Below are 24,400 nucleotides of genomic sequence, written 5' to 3'. Positions count from 1 at the left end.
GAAACCGCCAGGCTGGTTATTTTCAAGAGACCGCTCTTGAGAAATGGAATGCAAAGCGTAGTTTTCATTGCGTTTACGATATTTAAACTGTTGTTTTGGGGGTTTAGGGGGGGGAGGTACCTAGGTTAGGTTACGTATTTAATATATGCTATGCTTCACCCCCATCCCCCTAATGTGCCAATATATAGCCCAAATTTGTTTCTAAAGTATTATATATACATCCTATTTTATTTTATTTCATTAGCATTAACCAAAGTTGACTTCTTTAGAAGTGTCGTTATAATGCACCAGTACCCAAACTTTTTATAATTTCTTCAATTATTTATAATAATTGCTTGTTTTGAGGAATTTAACTCACCTATCCCTCCCTTCTTTAAAGAAAACATGACCGGTCCATAGCAACCCCAGAATTTCTTATACTTTGCACGATTTGATCTATAATTACATATATTTCCACTTAAATCTTGTGTGCTTAGGATTAATTATATTGCAAGTAAAAGAAATAATCGCGCAAAGCCTTGATACGTAGGGGAAAACACTGAAGTTTTCACTAACTCCGCGTCCTAATCTTGTGTAACTTGTTACCATTTGGGAGAGAAATTATGTTGATAACTTCTTTGATTGCTTCATTGTGGTGATATCAATTAAGAGCAACTTATATGTAAATCTCTAAAAGCGGTTGCATCTAAATTAACTATAAAACGAGTCTCGATGTAGGTCAAAATTTAACTGTTGCGTCACAGTACCCGCTTTTTACCACTAGCTTGATAATTTTCTCCGGGAATAATTTTTATCTTTACAAGAATTTGTTGCAAAGATGAAACGATTGTATACCGTTTTTTGTATTCTTGTTCTGATTTTAACTATTTATGGGAGTGGCGTGACTGATACTAGTGAATTAACCACCAAGTTTTCTGCGAGGTTGAAAAGAACTGACGACCCTGAGTTGTGGACTCATGATTTAACAACCTCCACCTTGAGGTTAGAGCCGGTGCAAAACTTTTCTGGTTTTAGTGAAGAGAGTGAAGCTTATAGTGAAAATACGAAAATGAATACAGGATATAATGTCCCAGATGCAACTTTTGATCTGAATACAAGTTCAGAGGTAAAACCTAACGGAGACCTTAATTCAAACTCCCATGCTAGTGTTAGGGAAGATACGGTAACTGCTACATATGAACCGTCTCCAATTCTGTTAGTAAATGAACCAAAAATTGAGATTATCCCTTTGGGAGACACAAGGTTAGTTGGGTCAGATTTGAAAATAAATCGATTGAATAAATATAGTAAAAAATTTGTGCCATTTAAAAAAGACGTTATGAAATTAGCCAAAAATTATGATTTGAAAGCTTCAAAAAAGCGTAAAAATATTGCTAAGCGAGTTAAAGGCTTTTCGAAGAAACTACCATTTAAAAAGAAATCAAGTATGGAAAGTAAACTGGAGATTGATTTTGATGTTTCACCACAAAACGATAAAATAGGTGAAATAGAATATCCTCGTCCAATCATATCCCGTTTTAAAACTTTAAGAAGGCGACTTTCAGTTAGAAAAAGGGGAAATAGTACAATTGAAGCGAATATTCCAGACGAAAATTTTACAGAAGAATCACTAACTAATATTGAAGAGCCCTCCCCTCTTACAGACTCTTTCGAAGACACCGATATCACAGAAACTTTAGAGGTTGTTAGCGAAAGTGAAGAAAGGTTTAAAACTAGTGATGATATGAACTTGAAGGCCCCTGAGGCAGATCTACCACCTAGTTGGAACCCGAAGACGGAGGGCACTCAGAAGCGTCCCATATTGAGTCGTGTTAAAAGTCTGAAAAATAAAATCCCTATTCGGAGGAAGGCCCAGTCCAAATCAGATATAATTGATTTAAGCCCCGAGAATAGGGGGGTTGAAGAAAATAGAATAGCACGACTCAATGTCTGGTGGGTTAGAAACTTCCACATTAATGAGACGGTGAAACCGATGGCCTATTACGATGAAGAGACAATTGCGGTTGTTGGATTCGACAAAGCATTAAATTCAACTGCATGTCGCCTACTGGAACCAGTGTAAGTATTAGTTTCAAGGCCCTTGGGGAAGAGAATTTTTTTTTTTTTAACCAAATTATCCTGAAAAAAGTTGTACTTAATTTTAATCAATGATCTGTTATTTCTTAATTTTTTAAAAACTTCTCTCTTCCGGTTTATAGAAAATTGAGAACTAAAAATGTGTTTGAATATTTTAAGTTGTACTTGTTTTCTAGTTTAATATTGAGCTTCTACTACCCAGAACTTTAAATAATCAGAATCAGCTCCAATACCCTCCTGAAATTCGTTGTACATTCTTGTCTAGTGTCGTGTGTTTTAGCATATGTCCACTTAGGCTACAATCAGGGGTTTGTCCTATGGGTGGGGGGTTGTGAGGGGACCCCGTCTTCAATTGTGTATGAAAAATCGTCAACAACATCAATATTAGGAATTTTAAATGCGTGGTGGTTTAATGAAACGAATTTCACCAAAATTTTTATCACGGTCTGTAAAATAATAGATAGAAATGAAATTCCGGTTAAACGAAACTCCTCCATTGCTCAGAAAAAAAAAATTATTTAGATGCTTCTGACAGTGGCGTAATTTCGTGAAAATCTTGAGGGGGGAGAAGTTGGAGCCAATTTTCCAAAATCAAATGAAAATGAATTAAAAACTAAAAAATAAGCCATTTGATACCATAAAAGTACTATAAAGGTACCTTATAGTACTATAAAGGTAAATATATACTTAAAAAAATTATCTGTTTCTGTTGATGCTTCTTGAATTATGCAGTTTTTTTTTTAGTTTTGATAAGATTTCTGAAGAAACTAAATTTTAACTGGGGAGACGAACTGAAACCTGGGGGGACAAACCGAGGTCTGGGAGGGGCATTCCCCCCCCCCCTCCTCACTGCCCCATAGCAAATTATGCCACTGGTCCCTGGTTATAAAAATCTATTACTAGCATTAAGGGTGGTAGCTCCTTCCTCTTATCGAATATTTTTCCTTATTTCAAGTATTAGGCCTAACTACTTACCGCAACAATTTCAATTAACTTTTTTTTTATTTCAGTTTGGTATTTAGATTGACAGATTTGATTTATTCTTCAAAACTGCCTGTATATAAAGTTGCATATTTATCAAAAGATGCACGGTAAGCGTTAAAAAACTCCCTGGAAGTGTAGGCTCTCAAGTCTCCTTGAAAAATACTACAGGCATAGTATATTAATGGTTTTTTTTTTAATAATGACCTTAAACTATTACCATTTGTTACTAAAAAATCTTCCTTTAAGAGTAATATAAGGAGAGCAGGAAAAACCCATGGTCCCCATGCCCATGGTCGTACCCAGAGAGGAAAATCTCGATCCCCTTCCTCGAGATTTAAATATCATTAGAGGCGAAGCCACTTCTCGTCATTCGATGGCCAAAAATGACATTTACGATGTTGGAACCCCTCCAACAGCAAAATTAAGATTGTTGGTATGGACATGCCAGGGTTTGTCATTTGAAGAAAAGATCTGAGTCATAAAGACGTTTAGGTTAGCTATATTTCCATTTTAAAACAGTCTTTTAATCAATAGTAAGAAAAAATGTATTAGGAAAATAATTGCAATGCGCTTTTAAACTTTAATTATTATTACAAAATCTAAAAAAAAATGGCGTGTCACCCCATGGTGAACCTTGGGTCATAGGTAGATGACCCCTGTTCTACACCATATATTGCCTATATTTTGGGAAATCGCTAAAATGTACCAACATTCCTTATTTTCTTCATTATTTTAATTTGTCATACTTTCTCTTTGGCTGCTCAATTTTACGAGTGCCGGTCTTTACCTCTACGGGAAATACCTCTTCCCCTGGAAAATACCTCCCACAATGCCCTTTGCTTCCTGGAAAATGCCGCACACACAAAATTGAGCAGCCGAAGTAAAAAATAGGTACCTAAAAGTGCTAAGGGGGAACAAAAGGACCAGATCTTAAAATCAGTTTTAGGACATGACGGAGAATTATCCACGGGGGGGATTTTCCACAGGAGGGGGGATTTTTTGGGTGGCCCTTAGACCCCAATTTTACGTTTGAGGGGAATTTCCTTGGGGGGGGGGGGTTAAGCCTGGCACAAAAAAGAATAATGTAATGAAATGGTTTACACAATAGGTGAATTGTGCCAAGCTCAAAATTTAGAAAAATTGGCAAAGTGTAAGCACTGAACCAAATCGCTTCTAGGACCCATCATGATCGTTGTTTTGGTACCGTATCGCTAAAAAGAAAACTGGGGATGAGGCATAAAGATTTTTGTCCCTGGGACCCAGTCTGGACTCTCTATGGCCCTGATTAGACCAAAAGTTTACTCCTTAGATTTTAATCAGACGAGTAATTTAACTTTCATACAGATAAAGATCTAAAGGGGTCAATAACGGATTGTCCTAGGGTTAAAACCGATCTCCTGTATATGGAACCATTTATTTATTCTTTTTCAAGCTGCTCGAAATCCTAAGAAAGGGTTTAAGCCTACAATGTAATTCAGTGTGGTCAGCTATGCATTGGTCGATCTTCCTGCCTATTGCCTGAGCATAAGCGTGATAGTTGCCACAAGCTGTCCGCTCAAAAACTCTTAGAGTACTAATAGGGCCTACCACATTAATAGTCTATCAGTACAAGCCAATTTAAATTTGCTTCCTGTCTGCCTCTTAAGACAAAAAATCATTTACTCCCACTGAAATTTTGATCATGGCTGGTCTCCCTCCGCCAGTCTGAGAAAAATTACATTTTTGTGTTATACTTTGTGTTTCATGGTCCCTTAATTTGCGAAGTTATTTAATTGTCAGAGAAGTTTTGTCCGTTGGAGGGACTAACCACCGGTCAAGCTGGTAATTGCCTTTTTGTCAAGGCGAGCAGCAAATTACCAATTTATTGATGAAGTTGCAAATTGTGTTGCAAAACAAGGCAGAAATGACTTTATTTCATAAATCGAGGATCCCATTAACTACTTAATTTAATAAAAATCACAAATAATATTTCAATAGATCACGTATACTAAAAGCTTAGCGCAACAAATTAAATCTTACAGAGTCAAAATCCTTTCCAAATTACAAAAGATGATAGCGTGATACCCGGGGCTATTGAAATAGCACTTGGTTCAATTATGAGATTGAGCATCCTATGCTGGGCATGAGGGTTTGGGGGAAGTAGAGGGGGATACGTACAGCAGCATTAGGGGTGAATCTGGCTAAAAAAAAACCGGGTGTATACAACATTCACCTTCACCCACCTGAAAGCTCGTTTACGCTATACTACTGTCGTCTGCAGCAGGTCATAGCTGACAATTCTAGTAAAAGCCAAACACCAGTACATATAATTATGATTGTTTAATGTGTGTTTATTGTTTATAGCGGATTGCGTAATGTTTTAAAATAACCAAATAGCGTGTTTAGGAAATATATATTTTTTCTTCGCCACCGCTTGAAAATGACCCAATAATTATATATATATAATAGCTACGCTCCGCTATATTAATATATACGCTCCGCTATATAATATATATATTAATATATTAATATAACGCTCCGATATATTAATATAACGCTCCGCTATATAATATAGCCACGCTATATTAATAATTATAATAGCTACGCTCCTGTAGACCCAATCACTCAAATCTTGGTTTTTAAGGTTATTCCTTTGAATCCATCAGAGTTTTTTTTATTGGATGTACCAGTAGGCCTACTTTCTTGGTCTCTATCTTTCTTTCTATCAATACTCGGATCTACCAAATATGGGTACATTGAAATTATTCATAGGATATAATATTCTCCTTGACTTCCACCCCTTTGTGTCCAAGGTATTATGTTGAAGAAAAAACGTAACCATTGCCAAGTTCTTGGCTCTTCAAATGATAATCGGTTTATTAGAACTTAAAAGTACTTCCAAGTTCCATTCTCCTTTATTGTTCCTATGAAATGGCAGTATTGTTGATATTTCTGTGATATGACCGCTATTTCTAGTTAAGCTTGCAATGACCTTGATGAAAATATCTCGTTTCTAATAAAGAAATATTTCCAGAATAATTAATACAGATGACATTGATTGCACTTAACTAAACACTTTATGTTTTATGGCCACACTCAACCTTATAGGGTAGGTAAGAGTCCACCCCGCTGATGTTTTGAAGGGGCGTCGTTTCGGAGGGGGGGGGGCAAGGGTACAGTTCCCTCCCAATAATTTGGAGAAAAATTTATGAAATAGCCCACGTCCCCTGACTATCTGGAAGTCCTAGCTCTAATCAGATCCTAGATTTAGGGTTGGTTGGGCTTTCAATCCTCCACCTAAAACCTTTACGCAGCGAAAAATAGTGATACTACCTCGATGGAAAAGACCAAGAGGACTCCCCCTCGTCCACTAGGTGAAAGACAAAGCCAATGATCTTTTCGCCTAAGCCCACATTCCAGTAGAAGAAGCCACAAGCCTGGGATGTGATAGGCCAACCTGGAGGCACCTGGTCTAATCATTCTCCATGTCAAACCCCTGAAAAGAGCCGCGAGTCAATTCAAGGGTATCTTAAGGATCTTCACATTGGGGAGGAGTGAATCCACTCCCTTTGCAAGACGGTCAGACTCCATGTATCAAGGAACAATACTTTTATTTTCATTCCTTTCTCTTCTGGTAGATAGGTTATACAATTCGAACTGTGCTTTTTAATTTACTATTAGCATATCTATTGATCTGAACTTTAAAAGCAAATTTGAAAACCTAATTTTTTGTCATTTCTCAAATTATCAACGTGAAAAACCCCGTCTTATAAATGCTATGTTTTTGCGAGGTGTTCTGACTTAATCTGACTTCCTGAAATACGAAATTTTTAACTTTGGCATTAACAAAAAAAACTGACTTCAAAACACACTTTCAAAGCTTTAGAACAACGGACAAAAAACAATCTGTATGCACTGATTTTATTAAATCAGTTGATTATTAATGAAATATATTCTACAGTTTATTATCTGTGACTGAATGGGGGTAAAAGGTACGTTTTTCATTTTGATTCTGTCTGCTTTTGGTGAGTTAATAACACTGGGTTATTATAACACTGCATTAACCTGTTTAGCGCAAAAATTAGTCACCGTTTAACTCAGCCAAAAAGAAAAGAACAAACCTCACTAAAACATTGGAGAAAATAATGGCTCTGAAGCAATGCAAATCAATTATAGTCGACATAAGGCAGATTTAGTGGGTACCCATGGACCCAATCACGGACCTTAGAAGGTTAAACAATTATGCTTCGCTGGCTACCAAATGTTTTTTTGTCAGATTTGTTCGTCTTTTCACTTCATTGCCATCTAAGGGTTTAGACAAAGTTTCATTGTCGAATTGCGTTTTTTATTCAAGTTCTTGTGATCACACACAGTAAACAAATAAAAAATGAGGACAGTAAACAGTGAAAACGGGAAGGAGCCTCAAATCTAAAGATTTTATCCAAAATTCAATGTTATTTGATTTTACTGTTTTCACGAATCTTCTTCCCTTAAAAATATCCCATCCTAAATAAATCCTTGCGCATGTGCTTGACAGATGAACAGAATGTATCCAGATGTTGCGAAAATTCACATATCCATCATGAGGGATATAAGCCGGCAGTAAAGACCGTAGACTTCAGGACTGAAATATCCCTTCTTTCTCAGTAGTGGTTTAGTTTTTGTTTTGTTTTAGCTTTTTGAGGAATTTTTATTTTAGCGATTTAATCTTCTTCCCTTAAATATATCCCACTCTAAATAATTTTTAGTGTATGTGGTTGATGGATGAAAAAGATGTATTCCAATTTTTCAAAGATTTGGGTAAACTACATACTTTAAAAGTGAAATACGCCCCCTCTTCATCAGATGTGATTTGTTTTCTCCAACTTGGAGACTCCAAGCTAATAGTTTTTCTTTAATTTAGTCTAGTATCAAAATGTAGGGTTTTGATGTTGATGACACAACACTTGTAAATTATTAAATATATTACCATAAACAGTCTCATCTTATCTTTCGTTAAATATTTTAAAAGGCAATAAGTAAATAAAGAACTTCCAATTATCGATTGATTATGCTTGCTGCAGTCTAAAGTCTCTACAAGAAAGGGCAAGAAATTTGTCGTTATTTCTCGAATGCGATCGTATCTCAAATCGTTGTTATAGCCCTGGAACAAAGGTTGAATCAAGCCCTATTTAACCTACCTGTGGATCTTCTTATTCTCCTTAATCCTCTTCCTGCAAAATTAGTGATTTAACTACTGATTCTTAAAACATTTATGCTGGTAAAAAAAACTTTAGCTTTAGCGTAATGACTGGAGATGTTGAAGTGTGGTGATGGCAGCTCCTTTCGTATTCAGGAGAAAGAACAGAAATGAAAGGAGAAACAAGCACAAAATCAATAAATAATATTGTTTTTGACCGAAAGTAAAGAGTGGCAAATGACTTACTATTATTAATGACTTACTATACTTACGTTATTTTAAATGACTTACTATTCACAATCATTCACTTTTTTTTTAGCTTGAAGGAAGAAAAGGAAAAGGCCCTAGAGGATTTGTCACTTGCTGGTGTAGTACTCAAGCCATCTGACTTTGACACAATGCTTCATATGATAGCAGGATGCAAGAACGAAGGAATACCAGATGACAAATGGAACACTTGGACGCTCTTAAATGGCATTTTACCAGGTAATAAAATATATTATCCAATTTTCCTTTTTAGTTGTTTCTTTTCTTTTTTTAGCTTCTTTCCTGTTTATCTTTCCTTCAAATATATTTTTATTCGCTCCTTTTTATCCGATGCAGCCATATAAATCATTTTAAATGTTTCATTTTTCTCATGTTTCATCATCAATGTTCGTCATTTTCCCTTTAGAGTTTAATTAAATAAAAAAATGAGCTTTTTCAAATAAAAGTAAGGCAACATTAAAACTTAAAAAGAACAGAGATTGGCAGGCACGCCATTTTTACAACCAGAATGTAAATGGTGTCTTTTGATTTAGTTCAACCTCTCAATATATTGTAATGTTCAAATTAGTAATCTTAGCAGTTCCTCAAGTACTGAATCTAAGCCTACTAATAACTAAGATGCACATAGTGTCTTAAGTTCATCATCCCTCTCTACAGTCTCTGAATGTTTCAACTTGATGTTCTTCCCTAACTGTTAATGAAACGTTGAAAATATGTCATTTGGAAACGTGGATGCACATGGCGTCTTTTGATTTAGTTCGACGTCCCCCTAAATGTTCCATGAAATTTTCAACTTAATAGTCTTAGCCATTCATGAGATATTGCGTATGAACCTTTTTGACAAACAGGATTAACTTAAACTCTATTCATTTAGTTAATAGCTCTAGTTGTAATAGTAGAAGTTGTAGTAGTATTTGCAGTCACAGTCATGATCACAGTAGTAGCAGCTGCACTCACGAGTTGCCCCATCCGTAGTCGGAGGTTGTTACACTCGCAGTCTCAAGCAGTCATTGTCACTGTTGCAAGTAGTCACAGTCGTAAGTAGCTATAGTAGTAGTAAAGTTGCATTCGTATCTATAGTCACAATATGTTGCAGTAACAGTCATAAGTTGTATCAGTCTCAAGTAGTCGAAGTCGCAAGTATGCACAGTTTTAAGTGATTGCAATCGCAAGTAGTCATAGTTGCAAGTAGTCTCAATCGCAATTAGGTGTAGGTGAAGTTGCAAAGTAGTCAGATTCGGAAGTGGTTGAAAGTAGTCATATTTGTATTCAAATAGTTGCAGTCACAAATAGTCACAATTAAAGTTCCAGCAGTAGAAGCAATAGTGGCCCTAGAAGTTTCTTCTTAATACCCTTAGCCGCTCTTCAGATATTGTAGATATGCCCTTTTGATAACCTGAATGCAGATAGTGTATTTTAATTTAGTTTAATGTTCCCTTCAGCATTCTCTAAATTTTCACTTTAATAGCCTTAGCCTTTTCTGACACATCCTGCATTGAAAATTACTGTCCCCCCCCCTTTCAAATTATAAATCCTGTATGTAAAGAATGGGCACATTGCATAATCTACTAACTTTTCCCAGGAGCTTGTGGGGTGTATGGCATCCCCAGAGGCACACTTATTAGACACTTTAATTATTTTGAAGGAGGTGTCTATTTCATAATTTTGACCACAATTTGCTGAGGGGAATCTAAGAAGTATAAGGAGCATTTTTGTCCTCCAAGAACTGTTCAAAATGCCCTGAAATTTTCATCTGAATACCCTCAGCTGTTTCTGAGATATTGTTGATATGCTCTTTTGACAACCAGCGTACAGAGTGGGTTTTGATTTCATTCAAAACCCCCTCTACATTTTCTAAAAGTAGGCACAAGTAAAAGTAATCGTAGTCATATTTTATTTGTGTTTTATTTGTCATAACATCAATAAAGAAAGAAATGAAATAGCTTTAATGTATATGATTAAATAAAAGAACTTATGGTTCACCTTCGATCACTATTTAACATCCCCCTAAATACATCTGAATGAGTTTCAACTTAATGACCTCAGCTGTTTCTTGGATATTACTGATACGACCTTTTGACAACCATCATGCACTTAATGTGCTTTAATTTTGTTATACCGACCCCTCAACATTTCTCAAAAGTTCCACCTTAACACTCTAAGCCTTTTTGGGGACTTGGGATCAATCATGCTCCCCCCCCCCCCGTATTCTCTACAAGAAATTCTGTATGTAAACGAATGAAAACTACCATATCTTACAGCCCTTGTCCCAAGGGCTTTGAGGGATCATATCATCTGTGGAGGGATTGCTAATTGAACTTTAAACCATTTTGAACCAAATGGTTACTCAAAATTTTGATGGGATGTCTTTGGAGGTAGGGCAGCTAAGAAAGGTGTTATTGCAGCTAAGAATGATATTGCAGATACGTCGTTTAGATATCTTGGATACATATAGTGTCTTCTGATTCAGTTGACCAACTTCTTTTACATTCCCTGCTGTTTCACCTCAACCTTTTTTGATGCACACATAATTAAGAGTTCCACCCCCTCTCCCAATGGTACATCCTGGATATAAACTTTAGACAAATTCCATAATTTACAACCCCTTCCCTGAGGGGTTGTTGGGGGCATGACATCCACAAAGGCATAGTTTTAAAGCTTTTGACTATTTGATTCAATGGGATTTTTCAGAATTTTGATCAGTGTTGAAGAGGGGCATCTCAAAAGAATAAGGGGATTTTCTGTCCCCCAGATACTTTTCAACATGCCATGAAAGATTTAGCTTAACAGCGTCAGTCGTTCCTGAGATATTGCTGATGTCCTCTTGAGACAGCCAGAATGCACGTAGTATGTTTTGATTTTGTTCAATCTTGCTCAAAATTTCCGGGAATTCATCGCAAATAGAAGTAGTCGCCGTCAGTAATCAAACAGTTCGTGGTAACGAACTGAATCTGTAAGGAGCGACTCGGCTCAATAGTAACCGAAACTAAAAAGCAAAATTTTGACACCAATAGATACATCAAAAGAATCGAATTTTTATGCTGATTTGAAATATATATGTTTCATCAAGTTTAGTCTTGATGAAATTAGAATTCTTGATGAATTTATTACCTGAGAAAAACTTGCCTTATTTTCGAAAAAAAAGGGAAACACCACCTAAAAATCATAGAACTTTCATGAAAATCACACCATCATATTCAGCGTATCAGAGAACCCTACTACAGAAGTTTCAAGCTCCTATCGGCAAAAATGTGGAATTTTGTATTTCTTGCCAGAAGAAAGATCACGTGTGCGTGTTTTTCCAGGGGTGGTCGTATCAACCCAGTGTTCCTAGAATATCGCATGAGGGCTGATTTGAACGGAAGTTAAAAGTTCTAGTGCCCTTTTTAAGTGACCAAAAAATGGAAGGCAACTAGGCCCCCTCCCACGCTCATTTTTTCCAAAGTCACCCGATCAAAATTTTGAGATAGCCATTTTGTTCAGCAACCATGCATACCACCATGCATAAATTGAGTTCTTATTTTGTTCATCCTCTTCCTAAGAATTTCCTGAAATTTAGTCTCAAGTAAAAGTAGATGAAGTCACAATCGCAAGTACTTGTAGTCGTAGTCACAAGTAATCGTAGTCGAAGTCACAAGTAGTCACAGCTGCAAGCAGTCACTGTTGCGAGTTATCTTAGTCACAGTTTAAAGAAAAAATATCTTAGGAAAAAAATCATAACACATTGAACCTTATACTTTACTATAGGCAACGCTAGGGCGTTGCCTGTGATCATAAGGCTTCAATGTTCTATTAATTGTTTATTGATTTTTTCCCAGAGGCACTTCATATGGAAGGGTGATTGTACAAACTTCAAAGGGGGCTCATTTGCACCCTTTTTAAGAGTCAAAAGTGAACAGAAGGCAACTAGCTCCCATCCCTACGTCCTCTTTTCCCAAATACATGCGATAAAATGTTGACATAGCCATTTGTTTAAAATAGTCCAAAAGTCAAATAAGTATGTCCCCCGGGGTTCACAAAACCTCCCACAGCCCCCAGGGTAAGGGCTGTAAGTTACGGAAGTTGCCCATTGTTACCATATAAGGTTTTGACGCAAGGAGCGGTAGTATAAACGTCGAAGGACGCTCATTCTATTTGAAATCGAAAGTTTTAGTTCTCTTTTTAAGAGTAAAATGTGATCGGAGGCTAACCATCTCCTCCCCCTACGCTCTTTTCCCCCCAAATGCGTCTAATCAAAATGTTAAGATAGCTATTTCGTTCAAAATAGTCCGAAGGTAAAATAACTATGGATCCGGGTTTGACAGCCCCCTAGGGCAAGGGCTATGCTTTATGCTAGTTGTCCATTGTTAACATATAATGTTCTTATGGATGGTCGTATAAATTTTAGAGGGGGTTCATTCGATTCGAAATTGAAAGTTCTAATGCCTTTTTTAAGAGTCGAAAACGATCAAAGAGTAACCGTTCCCTCCCATTCAAGCCCTTTTTCACCCAAAAACATCCTATCAAAATTTTGAGATATCCATTTTGCTTAAGATAGTTCAAAAGTCAAATAACTATAACTCAGGGATTTAAATCGAAAGCTCTAGTTCCTTTTTTAAGAGTCCAAAGCAACCAAAGGACAAACAGCCCCCCCCCCCCCGCCCACATGTTTTCCTCCAAATTCATTAGGTCCAATTTTTGAAATAGCCATTTTGTTCAAAATATTCTAAAGGTCAAATAACTATCCTTCTGGGGTTGAACCCCCCCCCCCTCCAGCTCGGGACTAGGACTGTAAGTTACGCAAACTGCTCATTGTTAACATATAAGGTTTTTATGAAAGGTGTGGTCGTATAAACTTTGATTGGAAATAAATATTCCGTGCCCTTGTTAATGTGTCAAAAGAGATCACAGGGTGATCAGCCCCCTTTCCCCAGGCCCTTTTGCCCAAAATGCATCAGATGAAAATTGTGAGGTAGCCATTTTGTTCAAAATAGTTTAAAGGTGAAATAACTATACCTCTGGGGTTGAAACACCTCCCCCCAGTCTCTGGACAATGGCTATAACTTATGCAATTTGCCCATGCTTTACATATAAGGATTTTGATTGGAATGGAGGGCATATTTTATCTTGTGTCTCCAAAAAGGCTTAGGGTATTAAGGTGAAACTTTAAGAAAATGTTGAGAGGGATGCCGAACACAATCAAAATACTCTATGTGCTTGCTGTTTGTGAAAAGCAAAAATAAGCAATATCTAAAGAACAACTGAGGATATTAAGTTGAAAATTTCAAGGTATATTGAGGAGATGTTAAAAAGAGATTTTAGGGCAACCAGGCCCCCTTTCTTGATCTCTTTATGTCCACCCTCTTCTCAACAGTGATCTAAATTTTAGAATTGTCGTTTTGTTCAAACCAGTCAAAACGTCTAATAGCTATACTGCCAGGAATGTTATGCCCCCTTAGCTCTGGGGTAAGGATTGTATATTCTGCAATTTGCCCATTATTTACTTGCAGGCTTTATCATTAGGAATAGGGAAATATTTGATTCTGGGAGTATCCAAAAAGGCTAAGAGTATTAGGGTGAAACCTTGGACAGTCTTGAAGCGTATTTTATACTAAATCAAAAGGTACTACGTGTGTCCAGTTTATCAAAAAGGAGGACCTACAATATTTTAAGAACGGCTAAGGGTATTGAGTTGAAACTTTCAGGACAAGTTGGGGGGGATGTCAAAAAGTGGTTGGAAGGTTGTCAGTCCCCTCCCATGCCTTCTTAGTTAAAATCCCTCTAAAAATATTTGATCAAAATTTTGAACAAGGCTTCTTGTTCAAAATAGTCAAAAAATTCAAACAACTATGCCTATACTAGTACTACCACTACTAACAATTAACCGCAGCACCAAGCCACCTGAGGCCAACACAGCTACGCATTCTCTTCCTCCACCCCAATCTATTCAAAACCTCCCTCTTTACACCCTCCTAGGAAGCTCCCATTTCCCTTAAATCATTCTTTATGACATCTTTCCACCCCAACCACGGACGACCTGCTTTCCGTTTAGCCCTAGACGATTGGCCAAATGGACAATCTTCAGCAATCTGTCATCGTTTATCCACAGAACGTGCCCTAGCCATCTCAACCTTTCTCTCATTATAACCCTTGACAGCAGAGTTGAACCACACTTTTCGTACAGCCTACTGTTTGAAATACGGTCAGTCGGCCGAGTACCCAGAATAACTCATAGGCAATTTCTTTGGAAAACATCTAGCAAATCTTCATCCGCTTCTCGGAGCGCCCATGCTTCAGAGCCATATTTGGCCACTGTCATCACTCTAGCTTCCAATATTCTAATCTTGGTTTGTAGACTTATCTTTCTACTCTTCCAAATTTGTTTTAACTCTGAAAAAACACCTTGAGCCTTGGCTATTCTACTTTTAACATCTTCACTGCTACCACCATGTTTGCTAATAATACTACCAAGGTAAGTGAAGCTGTCCACCTGATCAATCTTTTCGTTACCCAAAGTCACCTTTTCATCTTCACTTATTCCTAGCCTTAGTAAATTACTCTTTTTAACATTTATTTTCATGCCTATTCTAGCACCTTGAACTCGCAAAACCTCTAAAAGTTCATTCATTTTGCTCATACTTTCATCTAGAATGCTTAAATCCTCAGCATATTGTAAGTCTAGGAGAGTTTTTTCCTCCCCATTTGATTCCTTGGTCTCCCATTGTCTTTCCTGTGCTTCTTAAGACAAAACCAATGAAAATGATCCATATAAAGGGGGATAGAACACAATCCTGTTTAACTCCTGATTTAATACAAAACCAGCTGCTAACCTCATTTACTACCTTAAATGCAGCAGTGTTATTCTTGTACATAGCACTAATCACTTTAATGTATTTGTCTGGTATACCATACAAGGATAAGACCTTTGCTAAAGCTCTTAAATCAACAGAATCGAACGTTTGTTCATAATCTATAAAACTGAGGACTAAAAGTGTTTGACAACTCAGGCACTTCTCAATTATTAACCAAAGAGTGAAAATTTGGTCGAAACATCCTCTACCTTTTCTAAAACCGCACTGTTCTTCTCTTAAAACTTTTTCTGCAGCATCTCTCGGTCTAAAAAGTACCATATTACTAAGTGATTTGCTAGCTACAGAGACCACACTAATGCCTCGATAATTACTGCAGTCACTCTTATCACATTTCTTATACAGTGGTTTAATTAAGGTTTTCCTAAAATCGCTAGGTAATTCCCCTTTTTGAAAAATCATAGTCATAATCTTCAGTAACTTATTTCTATCCTCAGGGCTGCCATATTTAAGAAACTCATTTACCACACCATCAGCACCTGGATCCTCATTATATTTCAATCCTTTAGTACTCTCGCCAATTCTTCCTCACAAAAGAAATCTTCTTTCACATCCAAAGTATCACAAACTTTTTCATTTTCCTCTATATCTTTTCCTGCAACTTTATCTCGGTTTAGCATATTTTCAAAATGTTCCACCCATCTCCTTTAACTCTTTCCTTATCACTCCCTCGTTCCCATCTTCAACTGGGAACACTTTCTTTGTTCCTATCTTCAACTGAGACAAGTCCACATTGCCTATTCCCTCTCAATTTATTAACATGCCAGTACAATATTTACTATTATGCTGTCTAGCTTTATCTTCCAGATCCTTGGCAATTTTATCCATGGCCTTCACTTCACAGCTTCTTAGTTCATATTTTAATACTTTCTCCACTTTCTTTATATTCCTTTTGTTTTCATATGATCTATCACTCAGATAATTTTTGTACAAACCCCTTCTCCTCTCTATTAAACGTAAAGCTTTTCACTAATATTCCTATCTGCGGTACTAACTTTCTTCCCTAAGACATCATCAGCAACTTCACAAATTGTTTTCCTAAAATTATTCCATCCATCATTCACGTTGTCGAATTTTAAACTCTCCAATTTAGCGTTCAACTTTTCCTGGAAAGTTTCTCTCAAATTCTCATCCTGGAGTCTACCAACATCATAACTTCCCGGGAGATAATTACCCTTTCGAAACTTCAGCTTTAAATTAACCCTAGACACTACCAAATGATGATCTTTACTTTTAGCATCAATAACAGCACTTTTATATACCCTAGTATCTTGTACTGATCTTGCCAGTCTTCGGTTTACAATAACATAATCAATAAGGTTTGCTGTTTTATCATCACGCGAATACCTTGTTAACTTATTGGCCATTGTATGACCAAACACCGTATTGCTTATAATTAATTTGTTATACCTACAAAATTGCAAAAGTCTGTAGCCATTGCCGTTTTCTTTTCCTACACCAAATTTACCTCTGCTAGGATACCATCTATCCATATTTCTATCGATCTGGGCGTTAAAATCTCCTAATAAAAACACCATATTTCTACCTGGGACCCTGTCTATTTGCTCCTGTAACTGTAAGTAAAATTCATCTGAGTCACTAGTATCCCTGTCAGTTGGTTCTACAGGGGCATATAATACTATATCCGATACCCTGAACTTTTTATTCATAAAATGCGCGATTAGTATTATTAATAGCTTCCCAGCCTATGACTATGGAGATGACTTAACCCCCTCCCCCCCCATACCTTTGGAAAGGGATGCTGAATATAATAAAACACACTGCGTGTGAGCTGTTTGTCAGAAGGACGTATCATCAATATCTAAGGAACGGTTGAGAGTATTAAGTTGAAAATTTCAGGGGTTGTTGGGGGGGGGGGGGATGTTAAAGAGCTATCAAAGGGTAACCAATCCTCCTTGTCGTTTTTTGATGTTCCCTCCCCTCCCCTCTGATTAAAATTTCGAAAAAGCAATTTTTTTGAATCTAGGTGTGTCCGAAAAGGTTAAGGGTATTAAGGTGAAACTTGTAAAAATGCTGAGGGACCTGCTAAACTAAATCTAAAGATAATATGTGCATCCTTTTTATCAAAAAGGAGTATCTACAATATCACAAGAAAAGTTGAGGGTATTAAGTTTAAACTTTCTCAGCATGTTGGGAAGATATTGAAAAAGTGGTCGGAGGGTGACCAGTCCCCTTCCCTTTCCCTTTTTAGTGCCCTCCTTCCATAGATATCTTATCAAAATTTTGGAATAGCCTCCTTGTTCAAAATAATCGGTAAAGTCAAATAACTATGCCTCCGGGGATGACTTAACCCCCAGAGCTCCCGGGCCAAGTGTTGTAAGTTATATAGGTTGCCCATTGCTTATAAATTAAATGCTGAAAGTATTTAAGTTGAAAGTTTTTTCAACTGAAAGTAAGGAGCAGCATTAAAATTTAAAATGAACAAAAAATATCCTGTATTTGAAAGAGATTGGCCCCTCCTCAATACCCCGCTCTTCAAGCTAAACTTTTTATTACTTTAAAAAGCTTTTTATTCTAATTAAACAGGCTCATTAAGCCCTCTCATATACGGAATAATTTTTGTTTGTTTTAAGTTTTAACGTTGCTGCTAACTTTCAGTTGAAAGAGCCATGTTTTTTAAACATAAATTTCTTATCGTTTTTCAAATAATGGTGGCTTAAATCCGCCTTTCCCAAACCATAGAAAAAAAAACGAAAAAATCCCCTATGGATAGTTCTTCCCGTGTAAAATACATTCTCATGTATAATTCCCAACTCGGAAATCACTGCCCCTCACCCAAAGTGTTTATATACTTCTCAATAACAAATACCATGTGTAAAAAATGGGCAAATGTCATAACTTACAGGGGGGTCATATCATCCTCATAGGTACATCTATTGGACCTTCTAACTATGCTGAACAAAATGGCTATTTAAAAATTTTGAAGGGAAGACTTTAGGGAAAAAGAGCGTAGGGGACTAATTCCCCTCCAATGTTTTGGCTACTTAGACAGGGCACTAGAACTTTTAATTTCCGTTCAAATGAACCCTCTTCCAATCTTCTAGAACACTTGGCTCGAAACGATCACCCATGGGAAGAACAAAGAAATACTAATAAACACACATCCGTGATCTTTCTTCTGGCAAAAAATACAAACTTCCACGTTTTTGCATATTGGAATTTAAAATATGTGCATTAGGGGCCTGATATGTTGAGTCTGATGATGCGATTTTCATGAGTAACATTAAACTTAATGAATCTTAAATATTTCGAATGAGCCTGAAAAGCCCATTCTTTTCATTTGTCTATTGTTATAAGATTCAGTATGTAGAGTTTCAGTTTCAGTTACATTTGAGCCGTGTCGCTCCTTTCTTTCAGTTTATTACCACAATTAATTTTATAAATTTTATTAATATTATTAATTAATAATTACACAAGTTTATTACCACAATTACCACAATGTTGATTTAAGGATATTGGCGAAAGGTGACATGTTTTATGTCACCCAAAAAGGCTAAGAATATTAAGGGAAAACCTTTGGAAAATGTCGAAGGGGATGTGAAACAAAATCAAATCAAACTATTTATGCAGGAGGGTTTTCGAAAGGACACAACAAAAATAGCTAAGGAAGGTCTAAGGATATTAAGTTGAAACTTTAAAGGAACATTGAAAAAACAATGAAGGGCAGCCGCCCTCTCTCCTCTAGCCCTTTTCTATTCTCTCCTTGACACTGATAGAGATCTTAAGAAACCATTTTATTCAAAATAGTCACAATGTCTGATAGCTATGCCTCTGGGGATGTCATGCCCCCGTAGCCCTTGGGGTAAGAAATTTAAATTGTGCAGTTTGTTCATTTTTTTTTGATGCAAAATTTAGCATAGGAAATGTTTGATCCGGGATGTGTCCAAAAAGGCTAAGGGTATTGGGACAAAATTTCCGGAAATATTGAGAAAAATCAGAAAAAAACTGTATGTATCCAAGCTATCAAAAAGGCCTATCTGTAATGTCTTAGAAACATGTAAGGATATTAACTTGAAACTTCTAGAGCCAGTACTACTACTCTTACTATTGTGGCTGCAAATGAGACTGATTGCGACGGCAAATGTGACTACTACCGACTGCGACAACTTGCAACTGTGACTTCGACTGCTTGCAGCTGCTACTAAATCTACTTGTGACTACTTTTAGGAAATGTTGAGGGGGATGTTGAACTTGAAAACTTTAACGTTGAAAAAAACATCACTTTGATGTTTCGATACTTTGATGGAACTTTAATATTGAAAAAAAAAAAATGACATTGAAATGGGGATGTTGAAAAACTTAAGCCTCTGGCAATCTAAGACAAACAGAAATTAATTTAAAAAACTTTCCGAGAAAGAAGTTTTTCAAAGAATAGTAAAGAGCCATATTAAACTTAAGACCAGCAGAAATAAATTCCTAATATAATTCAAGCTCAACCCGAGCATAAATAGCTAGTAAGAATAAATGAAACCCAAAAGGAACAGAAATTAAATAAACAATCATAGCAAACAAACATACAACATGTATTAATATAAAGTAATAAATAAACCTTAGATCAATTAAAACTTAAATTGAATATTCAAATCAAATTTAAAACAAACAAAAATCACTACAAACAAGATTTTGGCTACTGACCCCTTTCCCTAACTGTAAAAATCTAAAGCCTACTAGACTATGCCGTTATTCTATTTTATAGCTATATTATGTGATTAAGGGGATTTTATACTATAAACAATCATCATATCTCAACCATTGTAAGCTTTTTAGTTTGTTTGGCCAAACATTTTAGAATTGATTGGGTGGTCCTTCCACCCAAATTGATTTGGTGGCTTAAATAGCTTCAATTAGAAATCTGAATCAACGATTTTTGATCAAGCGGAGCAGAAATTTCTTTTAAATTTTGAAACAAGGGCAGTCCCTAAAAGTGACATTGCATAGCTGCTAGGAAAACGCTGAAGTCAGCTGACACGAAATATCATTTGAGAAATTAGGCAGTTTTGGGAGTTCCCTGTGGTACTACTTGCTCTAATTGAAAATATTACCAGCACAGGGGACGTAAAATTTTATCGTGTTTTCAATCAAATTTCATAGTTAAATGACAGATTCTGAATAGTTCTGGTTGGTGGCTATTTCCCTGGGGGGACTCGCTAATGGACCCTTTGTCTTTGAGACTGTCAGCCGGCACTGAGGCTATCAAAATGATTTTAAGGTAGCTTATAGAACCCTCTTTACGACAAACTTGATGTGTAAAATATACACAATAGAGTTTTCTTGAATAAAATTTAATCTTGAACTAATCATTTACAATTAATAAATCGTTTATAATTAAAAACAATGTGAATTAGTCAAGATGCTTCTCTTGCCCTTTTTAAGGATTATGGTTTGGACGCAGAGGATAAGTGCCCATCATCTTTTATGGTTCACCGCATCACCAATTTGCTTATCTGATTTGATAATGACATCTTTAACCAAAGTTGGATTACTAGGCATGTTTCAGGACTATTTTTCCTCTTCAATGAAGAACACTGAAGTCTCAGTCTAGATATCAATTCAGAAAATCAGAAGTTATTCTTTTTTATTGTCACGATGATTACTCCTCACAATCTGTGCTACCTCATTATCTGTATGTTATAGCTAAGTATCTTGTTCTTTTGGTGCAAGTTGCAGCTGCAGAATTGTCCCAAATATGCTTGTTTCAGGAGGAAGGGTCAGGAAAAGAGCCTTATATATATTCTATTGTTGCTCATTTTTTGAAAATAATTTGATATCTTTAATACATATTTTAGGGTATAAATTTACAACCACTCCCGGTCATAAGGAGACATGTTAAGAAACAATTCTTACTTTATAATGTGCAAAAGTATCATAATTAACATGATATCAAAGGGGAACACCTTTATTCTCACTATTTTCCTTGTTCTTCCAGTTTTTCAATCACATTTTTCACTATTTTGTCTTTTCTCCAAGTCTTGAAAATTGTTCATAAGACAAACACCCAAGAGTGATCTAGCTAACCTAACCTAAATTTAGTTATATTAGCCAATTTGTATTTGTTTTTGGTAGATGGCAGTGATGGTGTTTAACATTCATATATAGAATATTTGAAAACAGGATAAATTTCTAGGTGACACTATAATTTAGCTAAGATGAAAATGAAAATGTAATTTGATGCCTTTTTTATGCTCTTTTGTAATTGAATAATTGCTTCTGCGGCTAGTTGCATCTTGAGCCCTTAAAGGAGCCCCAAATGTATTTCATTTTTGTAACCACACAAAGAAGTTATCAACACTAGTTGTTTAAAAGTGGTTAAAAACATATCATAGTTTAGAAATAAGTTGTTCAAGAGTAATATATTCCAAAAATACTTATTTATAACAATTCGAACCTCATTTATTAGACAACTTAAATATAAACCGTTTTCCCACCATTTCAAGTTTTGCAAATGGTGTTGACAAAAATAGTGCTGAATTGTGCTATTCAAAACTTTGATGTTGACAATTCAGGGTATATATCTGCACATTAGGGGGGTGCAGTGGGCCGTATAATTTAGCTAGGATGAAAATGAAAACATCATTTGATGTTTTTTTATGCTCTTTCATAATTCATATAAAATACCCTTGGGGCTCCTTTAAGGGCTCAAGAAGCAATTAGTCCTAGAAGCGATTATTGAATTATGAAAGAGCATAAAAAGAAGCATCAAATGATATTTTCCCTTTCATCTTAGCTAAATTATAGTGCCACCTAGAAATTTACCGAAAACAGACAAATACAGTCAAATATGTTTATTTGTCCCAATTTTATTAAAAAAAATTGTACAACAGTGAAAATAGTGAGGATAAAGATGCTCCCCCCTGGAAAATATGTTAACTAGGATTATTTGCATATTAAGATGTAAGAATTGTTTTCTTAACATGACTCCTTATGACCAGAACTGGTTGTAAATTTATACCTATTTTAATATCTTTATTGAATAATTCAAAAATAATTTAATATTTTTATTGGAAAACGCTATATAGTCCTGGCTGTTTTTAAGCTCTACAGGACGACTATGACTTTCTTCTCTTATGAGTTACCAATTCATTTTAGTCATTGACTTCATAGCATACAATGTGTATCTTATCATCTATCTCTGATCAACAACTATATTTAGAGTTTTACATGTTTTAGTTTATTTATCCTTTATCTTTGAGGTACAAAATGGTGTGGTAGAGGAGATGTTGCCAAATCGTATGAGGAACTTGGACCAGAAGCGGATATTGATCGGTGCTGCAGGGCGCATGACCATTGCCCAATTAAAATTAAACCATTTAAGAGGAAATATGGATTAACAAACATTTCACTATATACAAAGTGAGTATACTTTTGAAAAAGTTACATAACCTTGATATTATATAATAATAATAATAATAATAATAATCTATTTTAAGCCAAATAATAGGCTATACAGCAGAGTATTCTTAAATACACTCCACAAGAGAAATAACATAATATCAAGTTTCACTCATTGATGTCAACGCTTCATTTACATATTTACATAACTGCCTGATTGTCCTTTTTACAGTCGTCTGCAGGATCCCCGGGAACTCCAAGTTATCACCGTCAAAGTCCCCTTAAAAGAGAAAGTTGCTGGCACTCGGCGAGAATATGGGGCACATCACCAATACCTAGGTTACATCTGGGGCAAGAGTACTACGGATCTGCATCTGATTCATCTACAAATGATTTTGTAATATTATTGATTTTTTTCAGACTTTTGATACATATCAAAGTGTATTTTATGCTTCCATTGTAAAAATAGCCATTAGGAATGGAGCAACAAGTATAGAACACCGTTCTATTTGAAATTAGATTGATCAGATACTACTGCTACTACTACCAACCCACCGCAGCACAAAACCACCTGAGGCCAACACAGCTACGCACGCTCCTCCTCCATCCCAATCTATTCAAAGCCTCCATCTTTACACCCTCCGATCAGCTTCCCGTTTTTATTAAATATTTCTTTACAAAATGCTCCCACCCCAACTGCGGACGACCTGCTTTCCCTTGAGTCCTAGATGGTTGGCCGAAAATGACAACTTTTGGCAGTCTGTCGTCCTTCACCCGCAGAACGCACCCTAACCATCTTAACTTTTTTCTCATTATAGCCCAAGAATGCGGAATTGACCAAAACACTTTTCTTACATCCTACTGTTTGAAATACAGTCAGTCAGTCGATTACCCAAAACATTCCATTGGCAATTTCTCCGGAAAACATCTAGAAAATCTTCATCCGCATTTCGGAGCACCCGTGCTTCAGAACCGTATTCGAGCACTGTCATCATTGTAGCTTCCAATGTTCTAATCTTAGTTCCTGGACTCATCTCCTAATCTTCTAAGCTTTTTTCAACTGTTCATGTTTGTCATCGTTTTTCTTAATTTTTCGCGCGATTAGTCAGCCTTTTATGGTTATGAAAAATAAAAACCAACATCATTTCCCCCGCAACTTTTCATACACAGAACTCGCTTAGAATATTTGTGCTCTCTCTTGAATAAAAAATGAACATAGCCTACATGGGGATTTCTGAATCACATTATGTATGGGGATACATCGATATACTTTCTAATATGTGACTATACCTTTGTAATATTTATAATATGTGTCTTTATAATATGTATTGTATAATATGTATTGTATAATATGTATAAATATATATACATATATATATATATATGTATATATATATATATATATATATATATATATATATATATATATATATATATATATATATATATATATATATATATATATATATATATATTTATATTTATAATCTTTCTAATATGTATTGCAGCAGCAGCTGAAACCTAGTAAGGAACGATCTCTATGCCACTGTGACCAAAAATATAAAAACACGGTTAGAAAATAAAATATCAAATGTGTAACATCATTTGTAGCTGATCCAGGAATAGTAACTGTTATTTTGGCTATTCTTAGAGGCAAAACATTATTGCAGAAATTTTTGTAGGAACTTTGAAGCATAGCCCAAAACCTCTTAAAAAC

General features: G+C 35.9%; 1 protein-coding gene across 1 annotated transcript in view; it reads left to right on the top strand.

The window, feature by feature from the left end:
- Positions 1–817: 817 nt before the first annotated feature.
- Positions 818–24,400, top strand: part of LOC148942230 (uncharacterized) — a 35,310-nt gene continuing 11,727 nt past the window's right edge. Inside the window, exons 1-3 of the mRNA XM_089103742.1 lie at positions 818–2,058; positions 8,538–8,704; positions 22,545–22,704. Of these exons, the coding sequence (XP_088959868.1) occupies positions 818–2,058; positions 8,538–8,704; positions 22,545–22,704 (1,568 nt within the window). The remainder of the gene's footprint in view (positions 2,059–8,537; positions 8,705–22,544; positions 22,705–24,400) is intronic.

Source organism: Artemia sp. Qi Xiang Cuo, chromosome 17 (assembly GCF_049724085.1).
Source record: "Artemia sp. Qi Xiang Cuo chromosome 17, ASM4972408v1, whole genome shotgun sequence".
Lineage (NCBI taxonomy): Eukaryota > Metazoa > Arthropoda > Branchiopoda > Anostraca > Artemiidae > Artemia > Artemia sp. Qi Xiang Cuo.
This window is presented reverse-complemented; position numbering and strand designations above follow the sequence as displayed.